Source organism: Electrophorus electricus, chromosome 7, assembly GCF_013358815.1.
Source record: "Electrophorus electricus isolate fEleEle1 chromosome 7, fEleEle1.pri, whole genome shotgun sequence".
Taxonomy (NCBI): domain Eukaryota; kingdom Metazoa; phylum Chordata; class Actinopteri; order Gymnotiformes; family Gymnotidae; genus Electrophorus; species Electrophorus electricus.
Genome location: NC_049541.1, coordinates 14352200 through 14366800, shown reverse-complemented (window position 1 = coordinate 14366800; position 14601 = coordinate 14352200). Strand labels below are relative to the sequence as shown.

Genomic DNA, 14601 nt, shown 5'->3' with positions numbered 1-14601 from the left:
AAAGCCCTCTCCCTGCTAGTTGTCTTCTGAGTTGGGCTCCGTGAGGAGGTAAATGTTACTTTATCACAAAGGGATGCACAGTGACTGATTATTTCCACTTAATGCACTTACCATGAGACAGCTTCACTCTTTGCGTGATGCTATGCCTTTGACTTTTACCTTGCTCTCTCACTCACTCACTGCCATGGAAAAGAGGTGGGTGGGGGTGGAATGCTTGATGTTTGATAGCCACTGTAAGGGCCTGCAAACATTTTCCAAAGCCTCCTGCTTGTTGAATGTACCGTGCGAGACTTGGTTTCTGGTTGCGTATAATCACCACAAACGCTTGGGCTTTTTTCCCGTTTCTATTTTCCATCTCCCTCTTCCATGCACACATGCACGCATACACACACACCCACCCACACACATATGCATGCACGCACGCACACACACACACACACACACACACACACACACACCCTCACACATACTCACGCACACACACACACACACACACACACACACACACACACACACGCGCGCGCACGCGCACATCAATCTCCTACACAAACCACGCTGGTCATTCCGCAAGCATCTATTTTAACATGGTCCCTTTTAGCCACATTTGGCCCACACGCCATGGCACACCCACGTACCTCGAGCGGCAAGCCACTAGCCTCATCAGTCTCTGAGGCTGAATAAGCACTCCATGGGCTTCTGGGCCCCCAGGCCCCATGCCCTAGGCCCCTCCACACATTCGCACAGATTTTGATTTTGTGGCGCCGAAGAAAGAGGGCGGGCGGCGTCTACTCGGATGACTCTATCTTCGGCCGCGGTCCCTGGATGGGACATGTCGCCAGGGAGCGCCGGCATGTGTCAGGCCCATGAAGGCCAGGCTGAGGCCACGGTTGAGCTGCAGGCTGCGTGCATGATCCAAGCAGGCACGGGGGGGGGCTGGGGAGTGGGAAGGGCGCGGTTCAGGTTGACATATCGTGGCCAAGTGGAAGGGCAGGTAGCCAGAAGAGCGAGCGAAAATAGAGGGTAGGAGTGGTATGGGAATGCTGCTCTGTTCTCTTGACTGTGGTGGATTTCTACGAAGCCATTGGTTTCTCCTTGTTCTGAGAGCACCTTCAGATTCCCCATCCTGCACTACAGAGAAGTAAACAGTGTGTGTGTGTGTGTGTGTGTGTGTGTGTGTGTGTGTGTGTGTATACATATATAAATGGAATGTAAAAAGAATGCAGTAGGATGTAGTGGAAGTAAAGCACATGAGCTCCCAGCTCAAAAGATTCACTGTGTAATGTTATAATCTGTCATTCTGCCAACATGACCTGTATGTTGACAACCCCATTTCCCCTCACTGAGTTCCCGTCACTGAGCTCTCGCTCTCTCGAGCTCTCTCTCACTCTCTCTCTCTCTCTCTCCACCTCATCCAGGTGACAAGCAGAGGAGAAAGTAAATCTGTTGCTAATGGTAAGTGAATATGGATGCCAGAATAGCTCCATGTTGTCTGTAGACTCAGATTTCAAGGTTCAAAATGTGTTTGTGTGTGTGTTCAACTGTCTCCTCCACCTAATCACAATAAGTGTGTGCGCACTAGTATTGGGTCAGACATCCAATGAAGTTTATGCTCTTTAAGGCAGGCTCTGCCTTATGTGTCAGAACTGAATATACAGAGGACCATGTCACCCACATCCCACAATTCCATGCTTGCACCTTGGCCGCTGAGCTCTTGACAACCATAAATCACCAGTCCTGACACTTTGTTCATCAACTGCGGCCTTTGAACATGCCTCTGTGGCGTGGGGTTCTATTTTGAAAGCACACCTTTTGTTCCACTAGTAGAGGACGCTGTGGCCTTCAGGCATGCCAGACATGGTTGAATAATGGGCAACAGCTCTCTCTGAAATCCCCCAAACACACGCCAACACACACAGCCCTACCTCACACACACCCCCCCCCCAACCCCTCACTATTCCTGTCGGCATTCTGGCCTTAGACGGGGCGGGCAGCTGCCCGCTTTGTCACGTTACTGTGTGAGGTGGCAGAAGATTAGCACACTAGCCCATCACATAGGCAGGTACAGGAGAACAGCTGTCCCCTGCTTCTGCACAGACCCCCAGCAATGGCAGCAGGGCTAGAAATATGGACCTGCTCTCACCACATCATTTCACTGGTGTCCGCTATGCCTTTGCAGAATGACAGAAAAAGCACATGAGTCACACGCGCACGTGCACACGCACACCTGGCAAACTGTGATCCTGGAATTCTTTAAACAATAAAGGTCAAATGCCAACCTGGCGAACATCGTTTAAAAGCATGCAAAGGCAGAAACATCCGGAGCATTCAACAGCCTAAAGTGAGGCTGAGGGTCTCCAGCCTGTGCTGTTCAATACACATGAGCATGGTGGTAGAAAGAGATGCTTAGCATCACTCTTGTATAAGATTTAGAAAGAATTAACACTCCTTTGAGTTTATGCCTAGGGAAATATTTGTGGATTTGGTTCTTGTTGTGATATTTGCACCTGCTGTAAAAGTTTTGTGCGTGTATGTGATGTCTGCTAACATAATTTGTTAACAGACCTTTCTTTTGTCTGAACAGGAATGGGGCACTAACTTTTTGAAGACTCAGCACCAGGGACCAAGTGAAAGCCGTCATCTTTCTTTTTATATGTTATATATTTTACTCATACCAAAAATAATTTGAAAACTTGCCCACTGCCTAGACATATCTGAGAGAGAGACTGAGGGAGACAGAAGGCTTATATTTTCCCACTTCCGTCAAAGGCCTTAATCTTGCAAGGCCTAATTATAGGGTCATGCTTAGCATAAAACCTGTTTTATACTAGAAACTATTCTGAAATATAGACATATAGACAGCCTTACATATAGAGACACCAAGTATCACATGATTCAGTTTCTCACTAGATAATGACAGATGCAACATATGTAAAGGCCTTGTGTAATTTCACAGTAAGTGTTGCTATTCTTTCCCTTCAGAGCTCTTCTCTGCTAGTCACCCTGAACACCTTTTTAATTTATAATTAAAGCAAAGCTTCACATATTGGTATTGTATTAATGTTCACCAGTCCAGAACAGAATATGAGCACCCATAGTATAGTGCATTTTTAAAAACTTTTGTCATAATGACACATTTTTTAATAGGAAAACTATGGTCTTAATAATATATGTTAGCACATCATGTATGTTTTGTAAGTAACTATATTTTATATGTTGCCGCTTTATACAAGATGATGTCTTTGCTTTTGCTCTCAGTATCACAATATGTCTGCAAATGCTAATTATAGACATTCCATTATTATTCATTTTTTCAGTCACAGTTCAGGTGCTTTGTCAGTCAATATAGACACCATGATATAGCTGATTTCTAATGGACGTAAAGGCTTGGCTTTGCACTGAATAAAGGGAACATGTATTTCTTGACCAAAATTGAAAAAGATGAAAAAAGAAAGACTTGACTTTCACAGACATTCCTTTGCATTTAGCGCTTGCTCTATCACAAGTAAGGCTCAGGTTGTCATTATCATCCTGATAAGCGACTGTATTTAGTATGTTAACGGACAGGTGGGAGGGGCTTCAAACCCTTACTAAGGACCAATTTATGCCATTTATGTAATTTCTTTGTTTCTTTTTTGTTTACTCTCCACCAATTTATTTAGAGTAAAACACTATTACACGTTGGCAACTATGTAATGGGACTCAAGTATGTGCTGGTGGGCAGACAGACAGTGCCTTGTACCGTCAGGAGTTTTCATAGGTTATGTGACTGATGGTGTGTGTTGGGGGGGGGGGGGGGGGGGTTGTGTGTGTGTCACTAATATCCAATTCTCTCCCCAGCTCAATTACATCATAATTTACATTTTAAAATGTGAATGGTTCTGTGTTCTGGTCTTATATTTGACAATCATTCATGATGCAAAGTAATCTCTACTTTTTCCATGTTGAGTCTTGAGTCTTGTAAACATGTCTTTCGTTGAACCAGGGTAACTCCATGCAAATCGCACCAACTTTAATTTGTTCATTTCCTTGTTAAAACTTTGACCATGTTTACTGTAGCTGATAGTTTTGTAAGGAACAACTTTTTATATATTGTAACAGTGACTCAGCAACAGCAATAAAGTGATTCTTTTAAAAGCCTCACATTTGTTCTTATGCCTTTTTTAATATTTGTCAAAGAACACTAAATGCTCTTTTCCCAGAGACAGGTTTGGTCTAGTCAACTAGTCAACAAAGTTAAAATGTTATTGAAGCATAACCATGTTTATCTCTTTTTTTAGACTAGAATCACTGTGTCTGCGAAAATGTCCGTGAGAATGCTGCCATGCTAAAGATGTACCAGGTTTCATTGTCATAATGAATGTACCCCTCCTCCAAACACTAACAATAGACCCTGTGACACTGGCCAATCGTAGAGCAGCACTAAGGACACATGGACATACAGGTCTGTATTAGGTGAGCTGTGTTAGAGTTAGCTGGAAACTGTCTGCATCCTGGACCCTCGAGAATAAGACTCCATCTCTTTCCTTGTCGAGATCCCAGGTAAGAGAGACCAATGGATGTCCTTCTTTTCATCTGTTTTGTGGAATCCCACACTGGTGTAAAAGCATGCTTATCTCCCAGTAACCGATACTGACTCAAAACACCACCTCACCTGCATGGTCATTGGCTTGCATTCAAGAGTCATGATGTACCATTCGCTGAAGTTACCCAAACAGCACCAGAGAGGAGGGCTGCATTCGGAGCCGCCGCGCTGCGCTCTCCAGTAGGGCCTGGCTGGTCGCATGCTTGGGGCTTTTCACTTAATGCTAGTTAATGCAGGACCTGTGGTTGGCTGCATTCTGACAGCATGCTACTGACAGCGCTGCATTATTCTAGCCCTTTAGCCAGGGCAGAAGTGGCCTGCACTTATTAAAGTAAAACTTGGATAATGCCTCTGAGAGATAGCTAATCTGCTGCAAAGTCTGGCTGGATCTGACCCGAGTGACTCTCCGAGGCAGTGTGCTTAGGCATCAGGCCATATCCTCATACTTGTAAGCTCACTCACAGGCTGCGGCGGAGTGCACCATTCATACTTATTTTCTCTCATTACAGTATAAAACGAATGACCCCACAGCATTTTTTCATAATATTTTACCTATGTACCCCATTAAGCATTATTCCTATATGTATGGCCAACAGAGGAAGCTTTGCCTGACTAACTAATTGGTCGACTCTTAGTAAGCGATGGTTTAACAATCCTTTTTTTGTGTGTAACCGTACAGAATAAGAAATGCAATGTAGTAGCAGTAACAAATGCAGCCACACACTGAAGAGACAATGAAGAACTGTGCGTGGAACAATGACCCGAACAAATGGTGCCTGTTTCAAAAATAGATGGCAAGGACGCGTACTCAATTTACTCTGCAAATAAGTAGGAGGCTTGGATGAGATCAGCCAAGTTCATTGTCTGCAATAACATGTGCCACCTGTTCCAAAGAATAGTTGATTGTTTTTAAAAATAACCACTACTCCACCTCTTCGTCACCTGCCCCACCTATTTTATGGCCTCTTAATTTATTGATAGTGTAACGTCATTCAGGATTTTAGAGTCTTCGGACCAAACACACTCCAATTTGGATACTTGGTAAAGTTAGAGATATTGAAGAAATTTATTTTAATCCCCAAATCTATCTGTAAATGTTAATCAAATAACATATATATATATATATATATATATATATATATAGATAGATAGATAGATAGATAGATAGATAGATAGAGAGAGAGAGAGAGAGAGAGAGAGAGAGAGAATCTCTTGAAAATTCCGATCATGTCCACAGGATGTAGCTCAAAGGTAGGCGTTGTCTGGATCTCATTGCTTGAAAATACCCAAACAAATCATGTGGCCAAAATTTTATCATAACAAGCATAAAACAGTGCTCAAAATCAAAGTGAAGTCAGAAGGCCCAATCCTCAACTTTCACCGAAGCTTAGTGAACCGATCAAACTTCAGTAATAGTGCTGTAACTAATCCAGCTCTTGTTGCCCTCAGGAACCGTGAGCCATGTCTGAAACAGAAGACGTGATGGAAGAAGAGGTGCAGTAAGTATGACTAGTGCACCTTCAGCATACCAGCGCTCTATGTCTTGGGTGCATAGTCTGATATCCACCCCACCACCTTCTTCTCTTGTGTTCTCAACATCGGACCAACTGTTTTCCTCATTATTATGCCCTTTTCCTTGTTTTACTGCGTCTCTTCACCCACGGCCACGCTGTACATATAGAGAAGAAGGTAAGGGCTCTGGAAGGAGGAGTGGCATTATTAATAAACTGATATTAATTGAGTCATTCATTTGTGTTTGTTAGTTCATTGTTTAGTTCATTTTGCTTATTTTGTTAGGGACCATAATTTAAAAACCATGAGTCTCATATGAGAAGAGATGCCTTAAATCATGGTTAGGTATCTATCTTATTTCCATCTGTCTACTATGTGGAAATAGGGAGAAAGTAAAGAAATGTAAACTTGCCGTGGCTTTAGATTTGCTTAATAGCCGTAATCATAAGATTTGCATGCCAAAAATGAGACAATTCAATGTACAAATAATTTCCTATGCAAACGTAGAATTGCTGGGTAGCCGTGAAGTCATGTAAATATATAATGATGAACAAATATTTATGGAGTGTAATCTGAAATCTGATTGTGCTATCTGGAAAGTGTGTAATGTGAGTCAAATGTCAGTTAACGTTCAAATGCTGGTTTCTCAAACTGTAGCAATAGGCCAATATTAAAACCTACTTTTCCTGTTTCATTTATTTATAGTAATGTTTATACATTTCCTTAATTTTTACAAAGGAAACCATACAGATATTAATCTGATATATAATGATCAAATTATATATCAATAGGAAATTACTATTAAAAGTTACTTTTTAATAACAAAAAATAAAAAATCATTTTTAATAACAAAAATAAAAACTACCATTTCAATATAAATCTTTTTATCTTCTGTTGTGTGGATCTCAATGTTCTGACAAAGGTGACAAGTGCTTTTTGGTTCAAATATACAATAATCATATAAATCATTGCACTCTACTCTCATAGGACATCACCTTAACAATGCAAGAGTGTGTGAAAACTGACCTGAGAAATATCATTTGCACAAAGTTGTAACTGTACTTTCACAAAATGAACATTTGCCTTTTTCTGCTTTTGGCCGTATTCATCTACTAATCCCAAATCCGTCCACTCAGTCGAGGAGGAAGTCACAGACGAAGGTAAAGCTCAGCCTTCACGTTCATTTGCTGTGAACTGCATGTTTGGCTCTACCCATGTTTTTTCACACTACTCACTATTTTTAGTCATAGCTGATACACTGGGACTTATATTAGAGAGCTACTATACTGTTTACTAATGGTCATTAACTAATACTACACTGCCTCGTTCAGATGACCTTTTGAAGAATCGGCATTTCAATAGGCATTAAGAGTGTTCATGGTACCTTAAGCGTGATAGAATATATTTCTTAGGTATGACATTTTATGGAAGTGGCTGAATTGATTTCATAACTGATTTCTAAAAGGCCCTACTTCATCCAGAAACGGATTATGAGCTGATCCATGTTATACATAATTTTGTTGGATGTTCCCTAACTGCAACTTTTATATATTAATAATCCAGTCAATCATGTTTTCTTATGATAGTGCCTCCTCCTGAAGTGGAAGGTAAATCGTGAGTCTTGCAACTTTTTATATGCATGTAGTTCACATTCACCATCTCATTTACAAATATCTTTTACAAGTATATTTTATGTATCAGTTCATTCATCATGTATTCATTCATTCATTCCTCCATTTTTGGACATTAGTTATCCACTATTTATAATGTTTCCATATTCCTTCTGAATACAATGATATACTTCATCAATAGCCCCTCCTACCGCAGTTCAAGGTAACCACGCTTGACTTTGAAATTATTGTAATGTTTCCGCATATTTGAGATTAACCAAAATAAAAGTATTGTAGAATTGACTGTTTTTTAAACAGCTGTTTACTATTTTATAGGCACAACTGGGAAGATAATATTTTGAAATCTACACTGCATCTTTAAAATGTGCTTATAATAAAATTTAACACTTCAAATATTAGCATTTTAACATTAGCTTTTGATATTAGAAATTTGGCACTGACACATTTGCTTTTTTTTTTTTTTTTTTTGAGTTATTAGTATGGGCTATAACAGACTGCTATGACTACTTAGTAGTAGTGTGCAATGCATTAAAATGACTCTGGAAACATATCTTTCATCCTCAATATTTTTCATATTTTTATATCAGAACCAGAAGATGAAGTAGAAGGTAACAATTCTACACTCAGGTTCTATTTTCATTTCTGCTCTATGTAGAACATAGTTCATGACACATTTTTTCCATGTTCAGCTTCGTTCTAAAATAAGAGTGCATCGTATTTAAAGGAAATGTTTATGCTTTTTTTACATTTAAATTTAATAACTTTTTAAACTATTTTCATGTCCTTTTCATATCAGAACCAGAAGCTGAAGTAGAAGGTAACATCACAGTTCTGGGTTTTGCTTCTTTTCTCATTTCCATTCTGTGTCAATATTTTTTGTCACACATTTGTTTTGGTATGCAGTACAACTACCAGCATTGACTTGAAATAAGATCTTCTTCATAGTTCACTGTTATATTTAAAATTTTTATTATATACTTTGATAATTTCATAAACAGCTTCTTGTATCAGTTTTCCATATCATAAAGAAATGTCCATTTTTTCATATGTACATGTCAGAAGCAGAACCTGAAGCAGAAGGTAACTATATATTTACCCTGTTTTCTCTTTTATTCTAAAACGACCATATCTTTTCTATATTTTTTCCTTTTTAATACAACTTTCCACTATCAATCACCAGAACTGTGCAGAATACTACATAGCATGCAAATTCTATCTTATAGTATGCACTCCACAAACTGACATCATGCACCCAGCACTTGACATTTTGACTGTAACATCATCACAGCATTACTCATGATGTTGAAATGTTCATTCGTGATACTTTGTGTGAAGCATGCTCAGCTGTTGCATGTAGGTCAGGGATGCACAATATTTGTGTCATTATAAGTCTTGCATCTCATAATGCACAGAATTATTAGTAGATGGGCTGATGAGGAATCATTGCCAGCTGCTGTCATCGTCAGTCAGAACATTGGGTTGTCATCAGTTTATTCAAAGAGTAAAACTTCCCAGATTTTGGTTCCTTTCAGGAGCTCCTGAAGTTAATCTGTTGAGTTTATGTAGTTAAAATGAGATAAAACTTATCAGGTTTTTAATGAAAAAAAGAATATGTTAGAAATTCCACAGATTCCTGTTTGTAATGTGCAGTTTTGTGTTTGTTGTGTTATATGGCTGGTCAATATAACATTATTATGTTGTTATTATTATTGTTGTTGTTATTATTATTAAGTAAGTTTTATTATTATTCTAAAGCTCCTACAGAGGAAGAAGCTGCAGGTAATGTTGATTTTCATATGTTTCGTTTTTATATTCTGATATTGCCAATACAGTACCACATAATCTATGTATTTTATAGACAAACAGACTTTGCCTCTATTATGACATTTATATTTTTCATTTTTCCAGAGCCAACTGAAGGTAACTCAAATAAATGTCCTATAGTCATATAAACTGGTTCCTGAAATGACAATGTAGAAATTGATGCATAGGAAATTAGATTATTTACACACTGTAAGCATTTCTTGTTTTAACTTAAAAGGTCAGCCCCCTCATAAATGTCTTGAAGTTTTAGTTTACATTTATAGAAACTACTGTAAAAGCCTTGTCTTTACCTCTTCTCAATTCAAGTTACACTAGATTCAGCAATATAGTTAAAACAATATAATTATCTGTTTAACATTCTGATAAAGAGGGAATAAGGGAATGCTATGAAAAAAATGTTCCCAAACTATTCCCTGGAACTTTAAGATTCAGTATCTGTCAGGTGTACATGCGTGTTGTGTTCAGTGATGTAGTGATAACACTAATGTTAATGTAAATGCTTATATCACCTGATTCAGATGAGATGAAGCCAAAGCCAAAGTAAGCACTTCCTCGATCTAGTTTAACTACCTTTCACATATATAACAACCTTTCACAGTTATGAACTGTGCTAAGTTAATTTTCATGAAAAATTGCAGGCTGTTCATGCAAAATATTGCACCTCCAAAGATTCCAGAAGGAGAGAAAGTGGACTTTGACGTGAGTTAGCAATGATTAGAAATGCCTAAATCTGTGCTTCCATGTCTTCTTTTATTGCAATACTTGTGATGTCCTTTTTGACATTCATCCCAACTTTAAATGCATTTATTAAAGGCTAGAGTAATACTAGAGAAACATTGTTATAACTGAGTGTAGTGTTTCCACTAAACATTTAAGATTTAGGCAGGTTTAGAGTTAGTGCTAGGTTTTTATATTACCAAAGTCAATGTAACATTACAAATAATGTGTGTGTGTGTGTGTGTGTGTGTGTGTGTGTGTGTGTGTGTGTGTGTGTGTGTATGTGTAAAATTTGCCTGTGCACATCAGGATATCCACAGGAAGCGTCAGGAGAAGGATTTGTCTGAACTGCAGTCCCTAATTGAGGCTCACTTCATTCAGAGGAAAAAGGATGAGGAGGAACTCATTGCACTTGTCCACAGGATCGTAAGTGCTGCGCACCCAGCAATGCCAGATCAAGCCTGTCCCAGTTGATCAGGGATAACTAGCAACTGCCTGCACCTTATAACCGGCCCTACATGCAGGAAAAGCGGCGTGCGGAGAGGGCAGAACAGCAGAGGATCCGTGCGGAGAAAGAAAGGGAAAGGCAAGCTCGCCTGGCGGTGAGTGACAAGTGTCCATGTCCTTTCCATCCAAACGTCTTCTACCTCGGGAAGAATAGGCAGAGGGATGTGTGAGAGAAAGCGGGATTTCTCATGACTCTCCACAGGAGGAAAAGGAGAGGAGAGAGCAAGAGGAACAGAGGAAGAAGCAGGATGAGGATGCCAAGAAGAAGAAAGTTCTCACCAACATGACACAGCAGTATGGCGGACTACAGCAGAAGGTCAGGACTCAGGAGATTATACAGCTGTTGACTGTGTGAAGCAAGTAAATAAGGCATATATCTCTCTTGTCTAGTACTACTTAGCTCTCTGGAGTGTTTTTTCTGCTGGCCTTTATATTAGACCCCTGGCTAACAGCCTACATAAACATTCATTTGTTATAGGGTGTAGATGCTAGTATAATTGTGGGTGTAAAAAAAAAAAATCATCTAGCTCTGTTCTGGGGCCCATGCTACTTAATATTAAACTGATGCTTTCTTTGTTCCTCCCCCCCCTTGTTCTTAATTGGTAATAGTATATGTGTCTTATTCCGATATCCCTGACAGATGGAGGGCCGTAAAGGGGCCAAGAAGCAGACTGAGAGGGAGAAGAAGAGGAAAATCCTGGCTGAGAGGAAAAAGCCGCTCAACATCGACCATCTGTCCGAGGACAAACTGAAGTGAGCCATTGCTTTCATACGCAGCGTGTCCCGGGACCCATCCCAACCCAACCCTTGGCCTGCCTTGCCCGTCAGAACGCTCGCCAGCCAGCACAGGGCACTTCCAGAGCCAGGGATTTGGAAATGGCTGATGGCGGGTGGCTGAGTATTTGACTTGACTCTGCAGGGAGAAGGCCAACGAGCTCTGGCAGTGGATGATGCAACTGGAGGCTGAGAAGTTTGACCTCGGCGAGAAACTTAAGAGACAGAAATATGACGTAAGCGCTTTGCCAAGTTCACATGTTGTAATGTGTTGAAAAGAATATTTGAACACTAGAAATTATGATAGTGATATATAGATGTTCCTTATATTTGCTCCATTACATTGTAATGTCTTTGAACAAAAGTGTGAAAATAAGCACTGGTAAAACATATGTAAAATGTTAATTTTTTGCCTTCTACCAGTACATTGGGTGAAGGACAGATTCAATTTTGCAGCCATACACACAGGCATCCATAAATTGCCTGTCTAAAATTGTGACTTGCTTGCAGATCACTTTTCTTCAGGCCCGAGTGAATGAACAGCAGAAGTTGTAAGTAATTGGCAGTGAGGACGGTGACCTCTGTTGTGTAGCCTGCTGTCAGTAATTGTTTTCAGACTTATCTTGGGTCTGGAGTCTCGCTCGGTTGCTGCTGCAGGCGAAAAGCAGGTGACTCGCAGGGTTCAGTCAGGGGCTGGTTCTCATGCGTACGTCCATGGATCCCGAGGTTACCCCTCTGTAGGCTGTGGGTGTTGTCGCTTTGTGCTTAGCGAGGCTTCCATATGTGTCCCTTACAGATTACTCAGCTTCTGGCTCGAGTCAAGGATCACCAGAGGTAAGTATTCTGAGTCACACTGGTCACTTTCCCCTGGTGTTAAAGGATGCTGGGCTGGGAACAAAAACAGTGTTCTTGTCATTCAGAAACAAACTATTTGCTAACGTCCTCACAGCTATGATGTGTCTATGACATGCCGATCAGGGACTTTAATCCGATTTGAACCTGATTGAAAAGATGACATTCAATATGAGCACTGTGTAAGTGTCCTGAACTGTAAGCTTATTGGCCCAGATTCTTTGAGACCATAAGATGCCTACGGGAGCAAACTCAGAGCATGTGGGCTAGCTGGCATCAAGGGCAAAACTCTTTAGGATCTAGAAATGTGATCCTAATATGACCAGTTCCTGTGATTCCTTCATTCCCTGCCTTACTATCTTTTTAAACATTTAGACAAGGTCATCACAGCGCTCATTAAATCTAGTCCTAGATTTTTTTAAAAGTCTCCAAACAGTGTAGTCTATGACTAGACTTAATGTGTGTCTGGCAAACCTTAGATACATTTTATAAACAGCCCCCAAACTTTCACTTGCTCTTTATGGAGATAAAATGGTCATTAGGGGATGTCTAGCCGATGGATTTATATTTTTGAAAGAGGTGAGGACACTTCAGATGGAATGGTAAGTTTAAAGTAAATTACTAATCTGCCCTTGGAAAATTAACAATAAAAAGTAATTGTGAAAAGATGTGATCATTTTGTAAATCTGACCCTTTTTTGTGCCCAGAGGTGGTGTGCTTTCATTTTTAAAACTAAATGTATTTTGCCTGTTACTGCCTGTATATATATCCATGTTGGTGTGGGTGTCTTCCAGTTTTTCATGTTTAACCCATAAATTGTGTGTTTTAGTTCTGCAATTTTTTTAACTTGTTTTTTGTTTTGTTTTTTTGGTGCCAGTTATCAAAATTTAATATTTTAAAATTATTTCAAAGATACCCTGCTTAAGATGTCAAGCTGTAGGTAGTTGTTTTAAGATTAATTTGGAATCAGTATCCTCTTGTCAGTAAAAGAAAATCACAGTTGTACAAGGTTTTTGATATATTACTTTGATATATATCCTTTTAATCCTTTTCTACATCATACACATTTATTGCATTATGTTACCCTGCTGCCATTATCTTAACCAAAATGGAGATATATCTTTTTCTTTTCTTCTTGTCTTGCAGCACCAAAGGTCGCGGCAAGGGCAAGATGGGCGGTAGGCTGAGGTGAACATGCAGAGGTCTGAGTTATTCCACGAAGACACTGGAAGACATACAGCAGTCTCTCCAATCCGCTGTACTGTTTGACTGTTCATATAGCACATATAGAGACAGTAAAGAGAATCTTTGTTGTAATGCGTTTCTCATTGTATATTTTTCTCTTCATAGCTCATATACGCTGTCACACGTTCATGTCTTAGTATAAGCTCTTTCACATGTTTTTGCACATATTCTCCAAACAAAAATACACACACACACACACACACACACACACACACACACACTTTCACCTACTGGCTGACAAGTACCCTTTACTAAAGAATTGTTATATAGTTCAAATACATAGTTTAGGAAGTTCTCTTCAAATCATTTCACTTGTCTTGGTTTATTTATAGATAATGCCATAAATGTAAAAACATTGTTTCTGAAAGTGACTCAGACAAAATAATTAGGTTTACAAATAATTCAGCAGGACAAAAGGACGTTCGGTTTATAGTTTTTTTGGTCTGGATCTTCTCTGTTGTTTTGAATTTGTTTTGACAAATTGTTGTTTTGCATATTTCCTAGTTATAGCTTACAGTAAATTACTCTTTTTCCCAAACTTAACAGGAGCCCACATAGTAAACACCCCTATTTGCACCACTAATACACAAGACTGCTAAAACACAGAATGCACCTCTTCACCTGCCAAGAGAACAACACATTTGTTGATGTCACAAATAAGTCATTGATAAACTACTCAAGTCAATAATGCCATTGAAAGTCAACAGTGTTGACATATATAAATTGAAATAGAAAAAAGCTGTGTGTGTGGTGTTAAGATTGGGTTAATCAGGGGGACATCTATATTATTTCTTATACAGGCAATGTGCAATGTGCTGCCCTGCAGTGCTCGCATGAGTCTTCTTCCTTGCCCAGGAGTTTCAAATTACTTGGTGTGAACTAAAGAACTGCAAATGATTGTATCAGGAATGCGTATGCATAATCCCCAAAGATCTCACCCACTATAGTAGCCTATTA

At 39.6% G+C, this 14601-nt stretch overlaps 2 protein-coding genes across 11 annotated transcripts in view; both read left to right on the top strand.

The window, feature by feature from the left end:
* Positions 1 to 4140, top strand: part of cald1a (caldesmon 1a) — a 36346-nt gene extending 32206 nt beyond the window's left edge. For 3 of the 4 annotated variants that reach the window (XM_035528310.1, XM_027015824.2, XM_035528309.1), the window contains 2 exons: positions 1416 to 1452; positions 2582 to 4140. In XM_035528310.1, the coding sequence (XP_035384203.1) occupies positions 1416 to 1452; positions 2582 to 2595 (51 nt within the window). In that variant the 3' untranslated portion in view covers positions 2596 to 4140. Of the gene's footprint in view, positions 1 to 4; positions 49 to 1415; positions 1453 to 2581 lie in introns of all 4 variants that reach the window. The other variant, XR_004776316.1, reaches the window with a different exon arrangement.
* A 296-nt stretch (positions 4141 to 4436) lies between these two features.
* On the top strand, positions 4437 to 13716 carry tnnt2e (troponin T2e, cardiac). 7 transcript variants are annotated; one of them, XR_003411021.2, is made up of 20 exons: positions 4437 to 4539; positions 6032 to 6081; positions 6264 to 6271; positions 7231 to 7254; positions 7681 to 7701; positions 7907 to 7927; positions 8313 to 8333; positions 8522 to 8542; positions 8785 to 8805; positions 9481 to 9504; positions 9634 to 9645; positions 10068 to 10089; positions 10188 to 10248; positions 10576 to 10692; positions 10791 to 10868; positions 10976 to 11089; positions 11414 to 11526; positions 11693 to 11783; positions 12058 to 12381; positions 13546 to 13716. XR_003411021.2 is itself a non-coding variant. In XM_027015856.2 (20 exons), exons 2-20 carry the CDS (start codon positions 6044 to 6046, stop codon positions 13589 to 13591), a joined length of 891 nt encoding a protein of 296 aa, XP_026871657.2. In that variant the 5' UTR covers positions 4437 to 4539; positions 6032 to 6043; the 3' UTR covers positions 13592 to 13716. The 7 variants fall into 7 exon arrangements, 6 of the variants coding, with proteins under 6 accessions (XP_026871657.2, XP_026871660.2, XP_026871658.2 ...); XM_027015856.2 differs by having other exon boundaries at positions 12344 to 12381; XM_027015859.2 differs by lacking the exon at positions 7231 to 7254 and having other exon boundaries at positions 12344 to 12381.
* The last annotated feature ends 885 nt before the right edge of the window (positions 13717 to 14601 follow it).

Bases quoted from the DNA above. Each gene is read 5' to 3' on its own strand.
- tnnt2e (XM_027015856.2), top strand. From the start codon at position 6,044: ATGTCTGAAACAGAAGACGTGATGGAAGAAGAGGTGCA. The intron at 7,928-8,312 runs GTAACCACGCTT...TTTTTATATCAG, and splicing joins CCCTCCTACCGCAGTTCAAG to AACCAGAAGATGAAGTAGAA. The intron at 10,869-10,975 runs GTGAGTGACAAG...GACTCTCCACAG, and splicing joins AAAGGCAAGCTCGCCTGGCG to GAGGAAAAGGAGAGGAGAGA.